We start from the raw sequence: 19,972 nt of genomic DNA, 5'->3' as shown, positions 1-19,972 counted from the left end.
GGATGGTTTCTGAGTTACTGACCTGAAACAAGAATGAAAGTTGGTTGTCTTACTCCATGCAGGTCAGTGAACTAACATTTTAAGGAGGCGAGTATTGTTAACCTACCAATTTCTGTCATTTTTGATACTTTTGTTTTTGTGAATTAAAAATAAATAAATTAGCAAGGTTTTTACACATTTTCTTATGTATGAAAATATGACCCATAACTGGGTTTCCATGATCGGTTTGGCGTGATTCTTTTGGCTGGAAAATGAAGCGGGCCTTTGAGTGGATTTAAGGAGCTGAAATGAGCCGTGTCAAATTGTAATGAGATTAACACTGAACTCTGTTGTATTTTTCCTTATTTAGAACATGCTCGAGTTGCTGGAAGAAATGCCAAATGGAGTTCCTCCAGAAAAAGTCAAGAATTACATTTATCAGCTCATCAAGGCAATTCACTGGTGTCACAAGAATGATATTGTTCATAGAGGTGAGAGGCTTTTCATAGATAATAGGCTATATATAAAAATGTCTAAAGCAAATAGTATTTTTATTTCCCTGACACAGTAAAATTGTACTTTTTTTCTGTAGTACTGTACTGTGGTTATAAATAAAGGGGTTAATTGGATTTGTTGATGTGGGCAATAGGGACAGTTCCTTATTCTAGACCCCTTGCTGCATAGAGCCTGATGGTAATATTTTTTCGTGATGCATTGATGGCTATGAAAGTAGTTTGTTTAAATAAAATACAGCTAAAAGTAAGCTTCTTTGTAAGACAACAAATGCTTAAATAGACTGGTTTATTGATTAACAGAAGTTTTGCAGTAATACAATCATGTGTTAAGTTTCTATCAGAGATATCTACGGCATGGTGTTTGTGTGTTATCCGTTTTATGAATTTCCTCTGAGTGATGTTTTAGCAGAGAAAAAAAAATTTGCAGATGTATTCACATGTCTGTGAAAATAATTTCATGCACCATTTAAATTCATTTGCCTTTTTTTTCATTGTTCTGCTCATTGAGTGGCTATAGCAGAAATACCTGCCCACACCAGAAGTAGGAATCAATGTGGGCTTCAAAACAGATCACAACATATAGGAATATATGGAAATAACCAAAAAAGAATGTTTTTTATTGAACTAAAAAGGAATGCTTTTTATTGCTGTTTATACATTTAAAGTAACAACAACTGATCAAATACAATTAAAGGGGTTGTAACGTCTCATGGTTTCTTACCCTAATGCATTCTATGTATTAAAGTGAAAAACCTGCTGTGCTTCAGCTGACCCCCAGACCCCCCTTTTTCTTACCTGAACCCGATCGTTCCAGCAACGAGCACGAGCCCAGTGGCTCCAGCCGCTGTCTCGGGTCTTCATTGGATATGCTCCTGCTGCTGTCAATCAAATCCAGTGAAGGGGAGCCTGGGGCAGGGCCAAGTTCTGCTGTCTGTGTTAATGGATGCAGCAGCGGCTCTCTGTGGGGGCACCCGATGAAGAGGAGGAGCCAGGAGCACCACCAGGGCACCCCAGAAAAGTAGGATCGAGGTAGGTATCACATGTTTGTTATTTTTTAAAGAAAAACGAACCTTTGCAATCACTTTAATCACTCTGCCATAGCTACCAAAGTTGACAAAATGAATACCCTACCAAATAAAAAAAGAAAATATGTACTTTTTCCTGTTGCCAAATGCTGCTCAATTGAAGAGGAATAGTCCACTGAGGTCTCGGGAAAAAGCATCTCTTTCAATCTCCTGTGTCCATTCGTTGAGTAGTTTATCAAAAGACACTGGGCAGGGCTGACAACACTCAGTCCATAAAAATGCTATGTGTTCTCAGCTCACAACAGGGTTTAGGAGCTTACTGAATTTCTGCCAGATCAACAGATATTTTTCTGTACTTACGCCATATGCTTTTTTTTTTTTTTTTTGCCTTTGTCGTCGAAATTTGGCTGCACACAGAGCACACAGCCAAATCTCCTGTTTCTAACCATAATAACAATTTTGTCTAATGATATAAATGCATCTCACCTTTTGATCGTATCCATCCTCTGGTGTGTGCCCCAGCCATCCAACTAGACAAAACACAACCTCATCCTTCCAGTTCCAAGATCACACTCCCTGTTTAGCTGTGTGCTCACTCTTTATTAGCATAACAGGAAGTCCCCAAAGCTCGAGGGTTCGGCCTCCAATAGCCAATAACACCTCTTACAAAGCTTGTGACCTCACAGGATATGACCTCACAGGATATCAATGACCATATAAGGATTTAACAACACAGGAAAATGCAACAACCAATGAACAATGACTACAGGAGTCTTATGGGTGTGTCTGAGCAGAGACAGGGTGCATGTATGTTTTTAGAAGCCACATGGCTTTCAAACATTAACCCTGTCTCCAACCAAAACCCAAAAGACTCCCGTATTGCCGTTGATAGAAATCCCTATTATACATTGTTCCAGAGAACAATGTATACCTGGATTATTCTACTGTCTTTGTGGACGAGAGATTATCGGCAGGCGTACACTCATTGGGCCACAAATGTGTTGATCAGGCACACAGGGGCAACATGAGAGCACACTCGTTAAACCGATAATGTCTTTGCAGAGCGAGCACACCCCCACCAGACGATCGTTCTGTGCATCGCACAGGGGCCCTTAGCTGGCGGACACGTCCCCACTCCACAAACATTTCTCTACATCCCCAAAGAGCTTTTCACTACCAAACAGGTCTCAACCAGCGTTGGTCTGCCCCAGTCAGCTCTTTAGAGCGGGCTGTGATTGAACACACACTGGGAGACTTATGACAATACATTAATATAAAATTTTCCACAACACCTTGACATACGTTTTAATACCTGTCCCTGCTTACACACCAAAGTGCTGGCAGCTGTGATACAGACAGGCATGTTTGGTTGGAAATCAGTTAATAGAAAGAAGTATGTATGATAGTCAGGTGAAAGATATAACATCAAACTGTCAATAATTGATCCAAAAGTAATGAATATGTATTTTGGGTTGTGCCTTAACAAAAAACAATATTAATAAGAGGAGTTTGAAAGACATTGCTTGAGGGCAAACAGAAAAAGAGACCCTAATAAATCCTTTACATATACTGTATTATATGAAGGATGCTCTATATGACACTTAATGGATGCCCTTTTTTCTTTTTTTTTTTTCCTTTTTGATTTAATATGCATAATAAAAAAATCAGGGCAGTAGATGGTGCACAAAGAGAAAGGGAGCTAACAGCAAATACACCAGAAACAGAAAGACTTAACCTGATGCCATGTTAGGTGGAGAACTTAAAAAAAAAAAAAAAAAGTAAAGAATGACCAAGATATCTAAACCAACAGGGAAAGTTGGAAGCTTCATTTATTTATTTTAAAGCCCAAATCCAGCCAAAATATTTTATTTTGTTTTGAGAAGGTTTATCCATCAGTTTTTTTTAATTACCATCGTTGTCCCTATTTACAGAGTGATAAAAATATCTTTAATGGTGAGTGTGAAAGGTTAGGAACTTTTGAAAGTGTGTCCATTGCTGTCTGGCTTTCTGTCCAAGGCCCCCCCCCCATTTATTGTACTAGGTCACAGGGACAAGAAGAAAGGGTCAAATGCCCCCCCCATGCAATTACAGCTAACAATAAAGACTTGAGAGAATTGTAAACTTTTACTCCCTTTTATCCAAAACTAAAGGAGTGCTAGAGCAAAAAAAAAATGGTTGAAAAAATAGGTGAATGATGTTTGCTTTCTACAGTGATTCTCTCGCTGGTGAGTATGCTGCAGGTTACAAAATGACTATTGTGTCATAGGCTTAGAAGGGGCAGCATATAAAATCCAGTATTTGTCTAAGGATTTACAAACTGTAAAAAGAGCTTAGTTAGGTTTAGTAAGTGTTAACTCTTGGATTTGGAGCCAAAAACTTCTTCTGGTCAGGCATGTTAAATTATATATATACAAAACTCCCAATATGTGACCACAACAGGTCTATATTCATTAAAGAGCGAATGCCTCAGTTAAATAACATACAAAAGCTTTATTGTTCACAGAGTGAAAAAAAATGAATAAAAACTATTAAATACAAAATGACTTACATTATTAGCATGGGTCCTACTGTTCTAAAATTAAATGTACTGCTGCAGATTCAATACGTATAGGAATATGTTCCACAATACTATAATTGTTAGCCGTCAACACTAATCTATGACTGTTCACAAATGGTTAGTCAACTATAAATACATTATTCCTCCAATTTATTGTTGCAAAGTTTATCCAGATAATTGCTGTTGAGCTCCAAAGGGGCACAATCTGCCGAAGATATTGTATGGACCCCCAGAGCTCCAAATAATACATTTCAGCACAGATCTATTGGATCCCTTGTATATTCACTATTTGAATAATTAACATATAACAATTACAAAGTCGGTTCACAAGCAGTCATATGATTAAATTGAATACTGCACAGTATGTTGGATGATGACTATTAATCTTGAAAATCCTAAAAGGCAGTGACTCCCCCTTAACCTAGATGGGAGTCAGCCAAAAGTGTGGTAAGAACACAGATCACATCAAACATCTACAATCATGATCTTATATGGGAGACATAACCATTCACCTTTCTACAAGATGTGGCTGTGTGTCAAAATCAATCCAACATATAGGCAGTATCAAGCATTTAGAATGTCACTTTGGATAACACGTGCAGCACTTGCATCAGATCGAAATAAATTATATGCCGATCAGTGTTAATATATTTTGACGTGTTGACCTTCTATAAAAAGAATTGCGCCATGTGCATGGAACAGCAGAAAGTCATACCCTTTCTTCTTTGCACAAGATTTAAAGATAGTAAGTAGTAAGAACAAATTACATGATTTTAAGTGAACAAGAGGGTACAACACATCTTATAAAGCAGATACTTTAATTGTTTTTTTTTTGTTTGTTTTTTAGAACAAGGGTTTTACATGACTGAGGACAAAAAAAAAAATTGCGCATAACAGTAGCACCTATGATAAAGAAATCAGGATCAAACAATACATGCCCAGAAAATGACAATTATCAATTTATTATGAAAGGAGCTGACTTTAATACAATGTTTTAAAGAAAAGTTAAAAATTTTATCCCACTCAAAAAAGATTCTTAAAATGAAAGAAAGGCACGATTACCATTTGATAGTTTTCTTAAGTGGAAATGACTTGTGAACAAGTGAAGGGTGAGAAATTGCCAGATTATGGGACACTAAGTGACACAGAGTTGAAGTGATTGTAAGGGTTCCTTTTTTTTTAATTTAAAATAATAAACATATCATACTTACCTCCACTGTGCAGCTCGTTTTGCATAGAGTGGCCCCGAACCTGCTCTTCTGGGGTCCCTGGCGGCTCTCACGGCTCCTCCCCGCATCAGATAACCCCCTAGGGGAAGCACTTCCCCTAGGGGGTTACCTTGCGGGCGCGCTCCCGAGTCCAGCATTCGGCGTCCATAGACGCCCAATGTATGAATCGGCCCCACCCCCCGTTGCCCGCGTCATTGGATAAAATTGACAGCAGGGGGAGCCAATAGCTGCACTGCTATCAATCTATCCAATCAAGAGCCCCCTGCAGAGAGACAGCGCATCCCCGGTGGGTCAAGTTCCAGCGCTCATGTAAGTTAAACGGGGGGGGCTGGTGGGCTGGTCACTGCCAGGTGTTTTTTCACCTAATGTATAGTATGCGTTAAGGTGAAAAACGCGAAGGTTTACAACCCCTTTAAAGTCTAAAAATGTTCCTCCATTCAATTTGAATGCTGGGGCTTAGAATGTTGTTGTCATGTGGTGAAGGATTTAAAAGATAATTTCAACACTGTAGTACTGGACAGTTTGACTCAAAATAAAAGAACAGATTTGAAACAATTACAGCATGGTTTAATAATAAAAATATCTGACAAAGGAGATAATATTATAGTACTGGATAAACACCACTATGAGAAAATATATTTAAAACACCTCAACAAGAATTAGTTCAAGAACTGGTAGAAGGAAATCTCTAAAGGCCCGTACACACGATACGAAAATCGGAAGAAAAATCGATACGAAAATCGGAAGAAAAATGTTATCCGACGAATGATCTGCCGATTTTCGGATTGTTAGTATGGTGCTTTCGACAGCCGATTCCGTTTTTTCGTCAGACAAAAGCTGGATGTGCAGACTATAAATTTTTGTAGAAAATTTTTCGGAAGAATTTTCGGAAGAATTTTTCGGAAGAAAGAAAATTTTTCGGAAGAAAAATCGATACGAAAATCGGAAGAAAAATGTTATCCGACGAATGATCTGCCGATTTTCGGATTGTTAGTATGGTGCTTTCGACAGCCGATTCCGGTTTTTCGTCAGACAAAAGCTGGATGTGCAGACTATAAAATTTTTGTAGTACGTGAACTCAACATCTGATTTTCATTTAACAAGTGCGGTTTTCGTACAAAAAAAATCATAAGAGCGAGACTATGCATGCTCAGAAATTAAAGAATACATACAAAATTATTCAACACATTACGTCACTTCTGAAGTTGTATTCTGTCGTACGAGAATTTTCGTATAGTGAGTAACCTCTTCACTTTCGACATGAGACTAGCATGCAACAAGAAAACGGACTTTCGGTCGTCCGAAAATCTGATCGTGTGTACGAGGCTTTAGTCCTCCTTGGGCAACAATGCTTTTGGACTACAGTAGTAACAACTATCAGACAGTGCTGGCACATCCGACTGTTATAACCTGAAAGCATAATCTCTATCTACAGACATAAGAACAATGCCACAGGAAAATTTTAGTTAACTGCAAATCTCTTAATTGAATATTAATTTTTGGATTGACTCACTCTCTGTGCTCACGTGTCAGTTGAAAATTCCCTAAAAAACCAGCGCTGAAGTGTTATACGCAGATAGCCAGAGATATAGAAATAGTTTGCACATTTAAAGGGACGCTAAGGATCACTTGACAGCTGAAAGTGAAAACAACTTACTTTAGTTTCCCTGCAGGTGTTATACACCATTCCAGTTGGCATAGTCCATTTCATCTGAAATGTGGGTGATGATATAAGCAGAGCAGGACAAGTAACCACTTTGTGGCACCTGTGAAAATTAGTATACTCATGGCTGTAAAATCTCAGTAGCAAAAATAAAGTTTAGTTTCCATGAGCAGTGACATTAGTCTCTGTTACAATCACTAATATTATAAACAATGACTATGTTTAGCAACTTGGAGCTTTACCTCATCTTCGCACCTCAGTATTAGCCAATGATGGTCATTATATTTAACCAGCAGTAACAAGGTGCAATGAACTGGAAGGGGGTAGGCCAAAAGCCCACTTTCTAGTTGAAGTCAATATTTGCATAACAGGTTTCCTTAACCACTTGCCGACCGCCGCACGACTATATACGTCGACAGAGCGGCACGGGCAGGCAAAAGGACGTATATGTACGTCCTTGCCTGCCCGCGGGTGGGGGGTCCGATCGGACCCCCCCCCCGGTGCCTGCGGCGGTCGGCAAATCTCCCCCGGCGATCGGAGGTGAGGGGGAGGCCATCCATTCGTGGCCCCCCCCTCGCGATCGCTCTCAGCCAATGGGATCATTTCCCTGCCTCTGTATTGTACACAGAGGCAGAGGAAATGATGTCATCTCTCCTCGGCTCGGTATTTTCCGTTCCGGGCCGAGGAGAGAAGACTGCAATGTAAGTGCACCAACACTACACACACAGTAGAACATGCCAGGCACACTAAACACCCCGATCCCCCCCCCGATCGCCCCCCGATCCCCCCCCAATCACCCCCCCCCCCCTGTCACAAACTGACACCAGCAGTTTTTTTTTTTTTTTTCTGATTACTGTATTGGTGTCAGTTTGTGACAGTTACAGTGTCAGGGCAGTGAGTGTTAGGCCCCCTGTAGGTCTAGGGTACCCCCCTAACCCCCCCTAATAAAGTTTTAACCCCTTGATCACCCCCTGTCACCAGTGTCGCTAAGCGATCATTTTTCTGATCGCTGTATTAGTGTCGCTGGTGATGCTAGTTAGGGACGTAAATATTTAGGTTCGCCGTCAGAGTTTTATAGCGACAGGGACCCCCATATACTATCTAATAAATGTTTTAACCCCTTGATTGCCCCCTAGTTAACCCTTTCACCACTGATCACTGTATAACCGTTACGGGTGACGCTGGTTAGTTTGTTTATTTTTTATAGTGTCAGGGAAGCCGCCGTTTATTACCGAATAAAGATTTAGCCCCCTGATCGCCCGGCGGTGATATGCGTCGCCCCAGGCAGCGTCAGATTAGCGCCAGTACCGCTAACACCCACGCACGCAGCATACGCCTCCCTTAGTGGTATAGTATCTGATCGCATCAATATCTGATCCGATCAGATCTATACTGGCGTCCCCAGCAGTTTAGGGTTCCCAAAAACACAGTGTTAGCGGGATCAGCCCAGATACCTGCTAGCACCTGCGTTTTGCCCCTCCGCCCAGCTCGGCCCAGCCCACCCAAGTGCAGTATCGATCGATCACTGTCACTTACAAAACACTAAACGCATAACTGCAGCGTTCGCAGAGTCAGGCCTGATCCCTGCGATCGCTAACAGTTTTTTTGGTAGCATTTTGGTGAAATGGCAAGCACCAGCCCCAGGCAGCGTCAGGTTAGTGCCAGTACCGCTAACACCCACGCACCGTACACCTCCCTTAGTGGTATAGTATCTGAACGCATCAATATCTGATCCGATCAGATCTATACTAGCGTCCCCAGCAGTTTAGGGTTCCCAAAAACGCAGTGTTAGCGGGATCAACCCAGATACCTGCTAGCAACTGCGTTTTACCCCTCCGCCCGGCCCAGCCCAGCCCACCCAAGTGCAGTATCGATCGATCACTGTCACTTACAAAACACTAAACGCATAACTGCAGCGTTCGCAGAGTCAGGCCTGATCCCTGCGATCGCTAACAGTTTTTTTTGTAGCGTTTTGGTGAACTGGCAAGCACCAGCCCCAGGCAGCGTCAGGTTAGTGCCAGTAGCGCTAACACCCACGCACGCACTGTACACCTCCCTTAGTGGTATAGTATCTGAACTGATCAATATCTGATCCGATCAGATCTATACTGGCGTCCCCAGCAGTTTAGGGTTCCCAAAAACGCAGTGTTAGCGGGATCAGCCCAGATACCTGCTAGCACCTGCGTTTTGCCCCTCCGCCCGGCCCAGCCCAGCCCACCCAAGTGCAGTATCGATCGATCACTGTCACTTACAAAACACTAAATGCATAACTGCAGCGTTCGCAGAGTCAGGCCTGATCCCTGCGATCGTTAACAGTTTTTTTGGTAGCGTTTTGGTGAACTGGCAAGCGCCAGCGGCCTAGTACACCCCGGTCGTAGTCAAACCAGCACTGCAGTAACACTTGGTGACGTGGCGAGTCCCATAAGTGCAGTTCAAGCTGGTGAGGTGGCAAGCACAAATAGTGTCCCGCTGCCACCAAGAAGACAAACACAGGCCCGTCGTGCCCATAGTGCCCTTCCTGCTGCATTCGCCAATCCTAATTGGGAACCCACCGCTTCTGCAGCGCCCGTACTTCCCCCATTCACATCCCCAACCAAATGCAGTCGGCTGCATGAGAGGCATTTTTATGTCCTCCCGAGTACCCCTACCCAACGAACCCCCCCCAAAAAGATGTTGTGTCTGCAGCAAGCGCGGATATAGGCGTGACACCCACTATTATTGTCCCTCCTGTCCTGACAATCCTGGTCTTTGCATTGGTGAATGTTTTGAACGCTACCATTCACTAGCTGAGTATTAGCGTAGGGTACAGCATTGCACAGACTGGGACACACTTTCACAGGGTCTCCCAAGATGCCATTGCATTTTGAGAGACCCGAACCTGGAACCGGTTACAGTTATAAAAGTTACAGTTACAAAAAAAGTGTAAAAAAAAAAAAAAAAAAACACAAACAAAAATATAAAATAAAAAATAATAGTTGTCGTTTTATTGTTCTCTCTCTATTCTCTCTCTCTCTATTCTCTCTATTGTTCTGCTCTTTTTTACTGTATTCTATTCTGCAATGTTTTATTGTTATTATGTTTTATCATGTTTGCTTTTCAGGTCTGCAATTTTTTATACTTTACCGTTTACTGTGCTTTATTGTTAACCATATTTTTGTCTGAGTACAGCATTCACGACTTTGAGTGGTTATACCAGAATGATGCTTGCAGGTTTAGGTATCATCTTGGTATCATTCTTTTCAGCCAGCGGTCGGCTTTCATGTAGAAGCAATCCTAGCGGCTAATTAGCCTCTAGACTGCTTTTACAAGCAGTGGGAGAGAATGCCCCCCCCCCCCACCGTCTTCCGTGTTTTTCTCTGGCTCTCCTGTCTCAACAGGGAACCTGAGAATGCAGCCGGTGATTCAGCCAGCTGACCATAGACCTGATCAGAGACCAGAGTGGCTCCAAACATCTCTATGGCCTAAGAAACCGGAAGCTACGAGCATTTTATGACTTAGATTTCGCCGGATGTAAATAGCGCCATTGGGAAATTGGGGAAGCATTTTATCACACCGATCTTGGTGTGGTCATATGCTTTGAGGGCAGAGGAGAAATCTAGGGTCTAATAGACCCCAATTTTTTCAAAAAGAGTACCTGTCACTACCTATTGCTATCATAGGGGATATTTACATTCCCTGAGATAACAATAAAAATGATTAAAAAAAAAAAAAATGAAAGGAACAGTTTTAAAATAAGATAAAAAAGCAAAAAAATAATAAAGAAAAAAAAAAAAAAAAAAAAAAGCACCCCTGTCCCCCCTGCTCTCGAGCTAAGGCGAACGCAAGCGTCGGTCTGGCGTCAAAGGTAAACAGCAATTGCACCATGCATGTGAGGTATCACCGCGACGGTCAGATCGAGGGCAGTAATTTTAGCAGTAGACCTCCTCTGTAAATCTAAAGTGGTAACCTGTAAAGGCTTTTAAAGGCTTTTAAAAATGTATTTATTTTGTTGTCACTGCACGTTTGTGCGCAGTTGTAAAGCACGTCATGTTTGGTATCCATGTACTCGGCCTAAGATCATCTTTTTTATTTCATCAAACATTTGGGCAATATAGTGTGTTTTAGTGCATTAAAATGTAAAAAAGTGTGTTTTTTCCCCAAAAAATGCGTTTGAAAAATCGCTGCGCAAATACTGTGTGAAAAAAAAAAAATTAAACACCCACCATTTTAATCTGTAGGGCATTTGCTTTAAAAAAATATATAATGTGTGGGGGTTCAAAGTAATTTTCTTGCAAAAAAAAATAATTTTTTCATGTAATCAAAAAGTGTCAGAAAGGGCTTTGTCTTCAAGTGGTTAGAAGAGTGGGTGATGTGTGACATAAGCTTCTAAATGTTGTGCATAAAATGCCAGGACAGTTCAAACCCCCCCCAAATGACCCCATTTTGGAAAGTAGACACCCCAAGCTATTTGCTGAGAGGCATGTCGAGTCCATGGAATATTTTATATTGTGACACAAGTTGCGGGAAAGAGACAAATTATTATTATTTTTTTTTTTTTTTGCACAAAGTTGTCACTAAATGATATATTGCTCAAACATGCCATGGGAATATGTGAAATTACACCCCAAAATACATTCTGTTGCTTCTCCTGAGTACGGGGATACCACATGTGTGAGACTTTTTGGGAGCCTAGCCACGTATGGGACCCCGAAAACCAAGCACCGCCTTCAGGCTTTCTAAGGGGGTAAATTTTTGATTTCACTCTTCACTGCCTATCACAGTTTCGGAGGCCATGGAATGCCCAGGTGGCACAACCCCCCCCCCAAATGACCCCATTTTGGAAAGTAGACACCCCAAGCTATTTGCTGAGAGGTATAGTGAGTATTTTGCAGACCTCACTTTTTGTCACAAAGTTTTGAAAATTAAAAAAAGAAAAAAAAAATTTTTTTTTTTGTCTTTCTTCATTTTCAAAAACAAATGAGAGCTGCAAAATACTCCACCATGCCTCTCAGCAAATAGCTTGGGGTGTCTACTTTCCAAAATGGGGTCATTTGGGGGGGTTTTGTGCTACCTGGGCATTCCATGGCCTCCGAAACTGTGATAGGCAGTGAAGAGTGAAATCAAAAATGTACACCCTTAGAAATCCTGAAGGCGGTGATTGGTTTTCGGGGTCCCGTACGCGGCTAGGCTCCTAAAAAGTCCCACACATGTGGTATCCCCGTACTCAAGAGAAGCAGCAGAATGTATTTTGGGGTGCAATTCCACATATGCCCATGACCTGTGTGAGCAATATATCATTTAGTGACAACTTTGTGCAAAAAAAAAAATAAATAAATAAATTGTCACTTTCCCGCAACTTGTGTCAAAATATAAAATATTCCATGGACTCAACATGCCTCTCAGCAAATAGCTTGGGGTGTCTACTTTCCAAAATGGGGTCATTTGGGGGGGGTTTGTGCCATCTGGGCATTTTATGGCCTTCAAAACTGTGATAGGTAGTGAGGAGTAAAATCAAAAATGTACGCCCTTAGAAATCCTGAAGGCAGTGATTGGTTTTCGGGGCCCCGTACGCGGCTAGGCTCCCAAAAAGTCCCACACATGTGGTATCCCCATACTCAGGAGAAGCAGCTAAATGTATTTTGGGGTGCAATTCCACATAGGCCCATGGCCTGTGTGAGCAATATATCATTTAGTGACAACTTTTTGTAATTTTTTTTTTTTTTTCATTATTCAATCACTTGGGACAAAAAAAATGAATATTCAATGGGCTCAACATGCCTCTCAGCAATTTCCTTGGGGTGTCTACTTTCCAAAATGGGGTCATTTGTGGGGGTTTTGTACTGCCCTGTCATTTTAGCACCTCAAGAAATGACATAGGCAGTCATAAATTAAAGACTGTGTAAATTCCAGAAAATGTACCCTAGTTTGTAGGCGCTATAACTTTTGCGCAAACCAATAAATATACACTTATTGACATTTTTTTTACCAAAGACATGTGGCCAAATACATTTTGGCCTAAATGTATGACTAAAATTGAGTTTATTGGATTTTTTTTAGAACAAAAAGTAGAAAATATCATTTTTTTTCAAAATTTTCGGTCTTTTTCCGTGTATAGCGCAAAAAATAAAAACGGCAGAGGTGATCAAATACCATCAAAAGAAAGCTCTATTTGTGGGAAGAAAAGGACGCAAATTTCGTTTGGTTACAGCATTGCATGACCGCGCAATTAGCAGTTAAAGCGACGCAGTGCCAAATTGTAAAAAGTGCTCTGGTCAGGAAGGGGGTAAATCCTTCCGGGGCTGAAGTGGTTAAAGTGGATGTAAACCCAATGTCATCCTTTCTAAACTACTGCCATAGGGGTTATCTATAAGGATATACATGGCTCCTGCATGTATCTTTACCTGTCAAATGTCTCCCCTCTGTTATGAGAACCAAAAAACTGCAGATTCTGTGGGCGGGTCTGTTGTCTGGAGCTCGGTGGGTGGAGTCGTGATGTCAGTAGACTCCCCGCCCACCTCTACACTCCCCTTGTCAATATGCATTTTCTCCTGCGCTGAACTTCTGATATGATCTCTAACATCCAGTGAAAAGACAAGAAAGTAACCACATGACTTCAGCATGCCAAATCATGGTGAGGTGTGGAACAGCCAATCCTTGCAGAGCTGCTGAAGAAAGGAGTGGGGGTGGGAATTCAAAAATAATGCATGTCTTAGGCTAGTGCACGAGATATGTAAATCACCTGTCACTCACAGCAAGAGGGAGGATTTGACAAAGTTTTTCTCTGTTTGTCAAGATTTATCTCACTAAACAATAAAAGAGGATTGCTCAGAGCTGGATTAACTCTTTGTGGCAAGACTGGGCTCAAATGATAGGAAATCTTATACTCTACATTATGACATCAATTTTTTTTTTTTTTTTTTTTCGGGTTTACATCCACTTTAACCACTTCAGCCCACGGAAGGATTTGTCCCCTTCCTGACCAGAGCACCTTTTACAATTTGGCACTGCGCTGCTTTAACTGGTAATTGCGCGGTCATGCAATGCTGTACCAAAACAAAATTTGCGTCCTTTTTTCCCCACAAATAGAGCTTTCTTTTGGTGGTATTTGATCACCTCTGTGGTTTTTATTTTTTGCTCTATAAATGAAAAAAGACCGAAAATTTTGAAAAAAATATTTTCTACTTTTTGTTATAAAAAAAATACAATGAACTCAATTTTAGTCATACATTTAGGCCAAAATACATTCAGCCACATGTCTTGGGTAAAAAAAAATTCAATAAGCGTATATTTATTGGTTTGCGCAAAAGTTATAGCGTCTACAAACTAGGGTATTGGGAATTTACTCAACTTTTAGTTTGACTGGCTATCAAATTTCCTGAGGTGGTATAATGGCAGGGCAGTACAACCTCCCCAAATGACCCCATTTTGGAAAGTAGATACTCCAAGGAATTTACTGAGAGGCATGTTGAGCACATTGAATATTTATTTTTTTTGTCACAAGCTATTGAAAAATGACAAAAAAAATAAAAAATGTACACAAAGTTGTCACTGAAGTGATATATTGCTCAAACATGCCATGGACATATGTGAAATTACACCCCAAAATACATTCTGCTGCTTCTCCTGAGTACTGGGATATCACATGTGTGAGACTTTTTGGGAGCCTAACCGTGTACAGGACCCTGAAAACCAAGCACCGCCTTCAGGCTTTCTAAGGGCATAAAATGGTGATTTCACTCCTCACTACCTATCACAGCTTCGGAGGCCCTGAAATGTTACAATAGCACAACGCCCCCCCCCCCCCCAAATGACCCTATTTTGGAAAGTAGACACCCCAAGCTATTTGTTCAGAGGCATGTTGAGTCTATGGAATATTTTATACTTTGCCACAAGTTTCAGGAAATTGACAATTTTTTTTTTTTCCCACAAAGTTGTCAACAAATGATATGTTGCTCAAACATGCCATTGACATATGTGAAATTACACCCCAAATACATTCTGCTGCTTCTCCTGAGTACAGGGATACCACATGTGGGACTTTTTGGGAGCCTAGCCGCGTACAGGACCCCCAAAACCAATCACAACCTTCAGGCTTTCTAAGGGCGTAAAATGGTGATTTCACTCCTCACTACCTATCACCATTTCAGATGCCCTGAAATGTCAAGATAGCACAAAAACCCTCAAATGACCCCATTTTGGAAAGTAGACACCTCAAGCTATTTGCTGAGAGGCATGCAGATCTCGCTTTTTGTCACAACGTTTTGAAAATTGGAAAAAGAAAAAAAATACATTTTCCTTTTCTTTCTTCTTTTTCAAAAACAAATGAGAGCTGAAAAATACTCACCATGCCTCTTAGCAAATACCTTGGGGTGTCTACTTTCCAAAATGGGGTCATTTGGGGGGGGGGGGGTTGTGCTATTTTGACATTTCAGGGCCTCTGAAACTGTGATAGGGAGTGGGGAGTAAAATCACCATTTTACGCCCTTTGAAATTCTGAAGGCGGTGATTGGTTTTCGGGATCCTGTACGCGGCTAGGCTCCCAAAAAGTATCCCCGTACTCAGGAGAAGCAGCAGAATGCATTTTGGGGTGCAATTCCACATATACCCATGTCATGTGTGAGCAATATATCATTTAGTGACAACTTTGTGTAGAAAAAAAAAAAAATATATAATTTTCCCGAAACGTGTGGCAAAAATATAAAATGTTCCATGGACTTAACATGCCTCTCAGCAAATAGATTAGGGTGTCTACTTTCCAAAATGGGGTCATTTGGGGGGCATTTGAACTGTCCTGGTATTTTATGCACAACAATAGAAGGTTATGACACACATCACCCACTCTTCTAACCACTTGAAGACAAAGCCCTTTCTGACACTTTTTGTTTACATAAAAAAAATTTGTTTTTTTCTAGTTTAAATTACTAGAAACATTATATATATATTTTTTAAAGCAAAGGCCCTACAGATTAAAATGCTGGGTATTGCGTTTTTTTTTTCACACAATATTTGCGCAGCGATTTTTCAGACGCAATTTTTTTGGGGAAAAAAAAACACTTTTTTGAATTTGTATGCACTAAAACACACTATATTGCCTACATTTTTGGTAAAATATAAAAGATGATCTTATGCCGAGTACATAGATACCAAACATGGCTTTAAAATTGCGCACAACCGTGCAGCGGCGACAAACTACATACATTTTGTAAATCTTTTAAAAGCCTTTACAGGTTACCACTTTAGATTTACAGAGGAAGTCTACTTCTAAAAATACTGCCCTCGATCTGACGTTTGTGGTAATACCTCACATGTATGGTGCAATAGCTGTTTACATATGACACGAGACCAACGCTTGCGTTCGCCTTTGCGCACGAGCACGGAGGGACAGGGGTGCTTTTTTTGTTTTTTTAATTATTTACTTTGCCTTTTTATTTTATTTTTACACTGTTCCTTTCTTTTTTTTCTTTTTTTAATCATTTTTATTGTTATCACAGGGAATGTAATATGTAATTATATTATAATATTAATAACAAAAATTGGTGTCTGTTAGACTCTAGATCTCTCCTCTGCCCTCAAAGCATCTGACCACACCAAGATCGGTGTAATAAGATTGTTTCCCAATTTCCCAATGGTGCTGTTTATATCCAGCGAAACCGAAGTCATAAAATGCTTGTAGCTTCCGGTTTCTTAGGCCATAGAGATGATTGGAGCCGTTCTGGTCTTCGATCAGCTCTATGGTCAGCTGGCGGAACCACCAGCTGCATTCTCAGGTTCCCCGGTGGGACAGGAGAGCCTGAGAAAACCGTAGAAGACGACATGTTCCTTCCCACTGCTTGCAAAAGCAGTCTAGCAGCTAATTAGCTGCTAGGATTGCTTTTACATGAAAGCTGACCCCGGGCCGAAAAGAACGATACCAAGATGATACCTAAACCTGCAGGCATCATTCTGGTATAACCACTCAAAGTCCAGCAACGTACTCCAGCAACATAGAGCAAAGGCTGTTGCTGTCAAGATAAATAAATCAGTGCTGCAGCTGAATGGCATACCTGAAAAGCAAATAATGGTAACAATAAAACATTCAATCATTAAAACATATATTTTTTATTGCAATCTGTGCCAAAAAAAGAGTAAAAAATATGATTGGGGCAAATCGCCCCTCCACCCCTGACCCCATGATTCGGCATATCATATGCAACTATGGTGTTGAAATCACTTCCTACAGCGCTGGATTCGCTGATTTACGTATTGTGAGAGAAAACGCTGTTGCTGTCAAGATAGATAATTCAGGGCTGCAGCTAAATAGCGTACCTACAAAGAAAATAATGATTAACAATAAAACACAGTAAATAGTAAAGTATAAAATAATTACATACCTGCAAAGCAAACATGATAAAACATAGTAATAATAAAACATTGCAGTTCAACATAAAATACAGTAAAACAGAGCAGAACAATAGAGCGGGAAGAACAAGAAAAACACAACTAATTTTGGCTTTTATATACTGTATATATATATATATATATATATATATATATATATATATTTGTTTTTGTTTTGTTTTTTTTTTACTTTTTTTTTGTTTTTTTTACACTTTTCTTTTGTAACGGTTCCAGGTTTGGGTCTCTCAAAATGCTATGGCATCTTTGGAGACCCTGTGAAAGTGTGTCCTATGACTGTGCAGTGCTGTACCCTACGCTAATACTCCACTAATGTGTGGTAGCGTTGGAAACATTCACTGATGCAGAGACCAGGTTGGTCAGGACAGGAGGGACAATAAAAGCGGGTGTCATGCCTGTATCTGCGTTTCCTACAGACACAACATCTTCTTTGGGGTGTTCGTTGGGTAGGGGTACCAAGGAGGACATACAGAAAATGCCTCTTATGCAGCTGGCTCACAGCATTTGCATTGGGAAGTTGGGGAACAGCACCGTCTGGAAACAGAAGGGCTGTGATGACCTCTTCCTGGAATTTAAGTAAGGATCCAGTTCGTCCTAACGCCTTATATAGCACATAAGCGTTCAGCAGAGCCAATTAAAATAGGTATACAGACACTTTTTTGTACCAGCGCCTGGCTCTAAGGGCAATTAAGTACGGTGCCTTTAACTGATCGTTGAGGTCCACCCCTCCCATATTAAGGTTGTATTTGTGGACACAGAGGGGTTTCTCCACAACACCAGTCACCGTTGGAATTTGGACTGTCGTATCTGCATGAAGGGAGTACAGAACGAAAACATTCCATGAATCCCTCCACTTCACTGCAAGCAAATTATTACATCTCAAGCAGGCTCTCTCCCCCAGCCTAAGACTGGAATCTACAAGCTGCTGGGGTAAGCCCCGGCGATTAGATCGCACATGCGCCAATTCCACAATCATAAAGATTATTGTATAATAATTGTCCACGTACAAGTGGTACCCCTTTCCGAATAAAGGTGACACCAAGTCCCACACAATCTTACCAACGCTCCCTATGTAGTTTGGGCAGTTCTCCTGCTCCATCTGGCTATCTTTTCCCTTGTAAACCATAAAACTATATGTTGCCCTGTCACAGAGCTTATACATCTTGACCCCATATCTGGCATGCTTGCTGGGAAGATACTGTTTGAAAGACAAGCAGCCAGAAAACTTAATCAGGGACTGTTGGTTGAAGTGGTTTATGAGGGGCCCAATTTTGTAGAGCCGATGAAATCAGGGTCACCCCGAGGAGGACAGTTCATTGTCGTTGAGGTGCAAAAATTGCAAGATCTGCTCGTATCTAGCCTTGGTCATGGATGAAGAGAACACGGGCATATGGTGAATTGGGTCAGTGGACCAATATGACCGCAGCTCACTCTTTTTAGTTATGCCCATGAGGAGGGATAGGCGCAGGTAGGTTTTAAATTCGGAAACCGTAATAGGTTTCCAATCTCTGGCAAGGGTCGTTGCTTTGGTCCACAATAGATCTATAGACAAAAACAGCGAATACAAATCAAGTGACGTAAAATCAACTGTTTCCACCTGAATTCTGGGTTGGCCAGTGAATGGGGGAAGTACAGGTGCTGCAGATGTGGTGGGCTCCCAATTAGGATTGGCAAATGCAGCAGGAAGGGCACTATGGGCTCAACGGGCCTGTGTTTGTCCTCTTGGTGGCTGCGGGACACTACTTGTGCTAGCCACTACACCGGCTTGAACTGCACTTATGGGACTCATCACATCACACTGATACTGCAGTGCTGATTTGACTACGACCACGGTGTACTAGGTCGCTGGTGCTTGCCAGTTCACCAGAAGGATGATCGGCACTAGTACTGGCTCTCTGCTCCATACAAGAGCCCTGCGGTTCTTGCACCTCAACAACAGAAGAAGAACGGGGTCAGGTACGCGTGACCTTGGCAGGGACCACTACTCTGTCGTCAGAGCTATCTGTTGGGGTGCCGCTGCTGTCTACCGGTTCGTATTCTGAGCCTGAATCTGACAGATGGGTGACTTCCTCTTCACTCTCATCTGTTATGCTCAGAAACGTGTAGGCCTCTTCACTAGTGTACCTTCGATTGGACATTATGGCCTCTAAATTTACTGGTACAACTAGTGAGACTCACAGGCAAAAAGAGCATCTGATTGTTAGCGACTGATTCAAACGCTACCAAAAAAACTGTTAGCGTTCACAGGGATCAGGCCTGACTCTGCGAACGCTGCAGTTATGTGTTTAGTAAGTTACAGTGATCGATTGATACTGCACTTAGGTGGGCTGGGCTGGGTGGAGGGGCTAAACGCAGGTGCTAGCAGGTATCTGGGCTGATTGCACTAACGCTGCATTTTTGGGAACCCTAAACTACTGGGAACGCCAATATAGTTCTGATCAGATCAAAGATATTGATCCGTTCAGACACTATACTACTAAGGGAGGTGTATGGTGCATGCGTGGGTGTTAGCGCTACTGGCACTAATCTGATGCTGCCTGGGGCGACGCAGACCCTAACTGACGCTAAAACTGATGTCACCCACCAGGGGATCAGGGGGTTAAACCTTTATTAGGTAATATATGGCGGGT

General features: G+C 41.4%; 1 protein-coding gene across 7 annotated transcripts in view; it reads left to right on the top strand.

Moving 5' to 3' along the window:
- CDKL5 (cyclin dependent kinase like 5) overlaps window positions 1-19,972 on the top strand; it is a 571,173-nt gene that overhangs the window by 385,112 nt on the left and 166,089 nt on the right. For all 7 annotated transcript variants that reach the window (XM_073616451.1, XM_073616450.1, XM_073616452.1 and 4 more), the window contains one exon: window positions 350-470. In XM_073616451.1, coding sequence (XP_073472552.1) covers window positions 350-470 — 121 coding nt within the window. The remainder of the gene's footprint in view (window positions 1-349; window positions 471-19,972) is intronic.

Source organism: Aquarana catesbeiana, linkage group LG02 (assembly GCF_042186555.1).
Source record: "Aquarana catesbeiana isolate 2022-GZ linkage group LG02, ASM4218655v1, whole genome shotgun sequence".
NCBI classification, from domain to species: Eukaryota; Metazoa; Chordata; class Amphibia; order Anura; family Ranidae; genus Aquarana; species Aquarana catesbeiana.
This window is presented reverse-complemented; position numbering and strand designations above follow the sequence as displayed.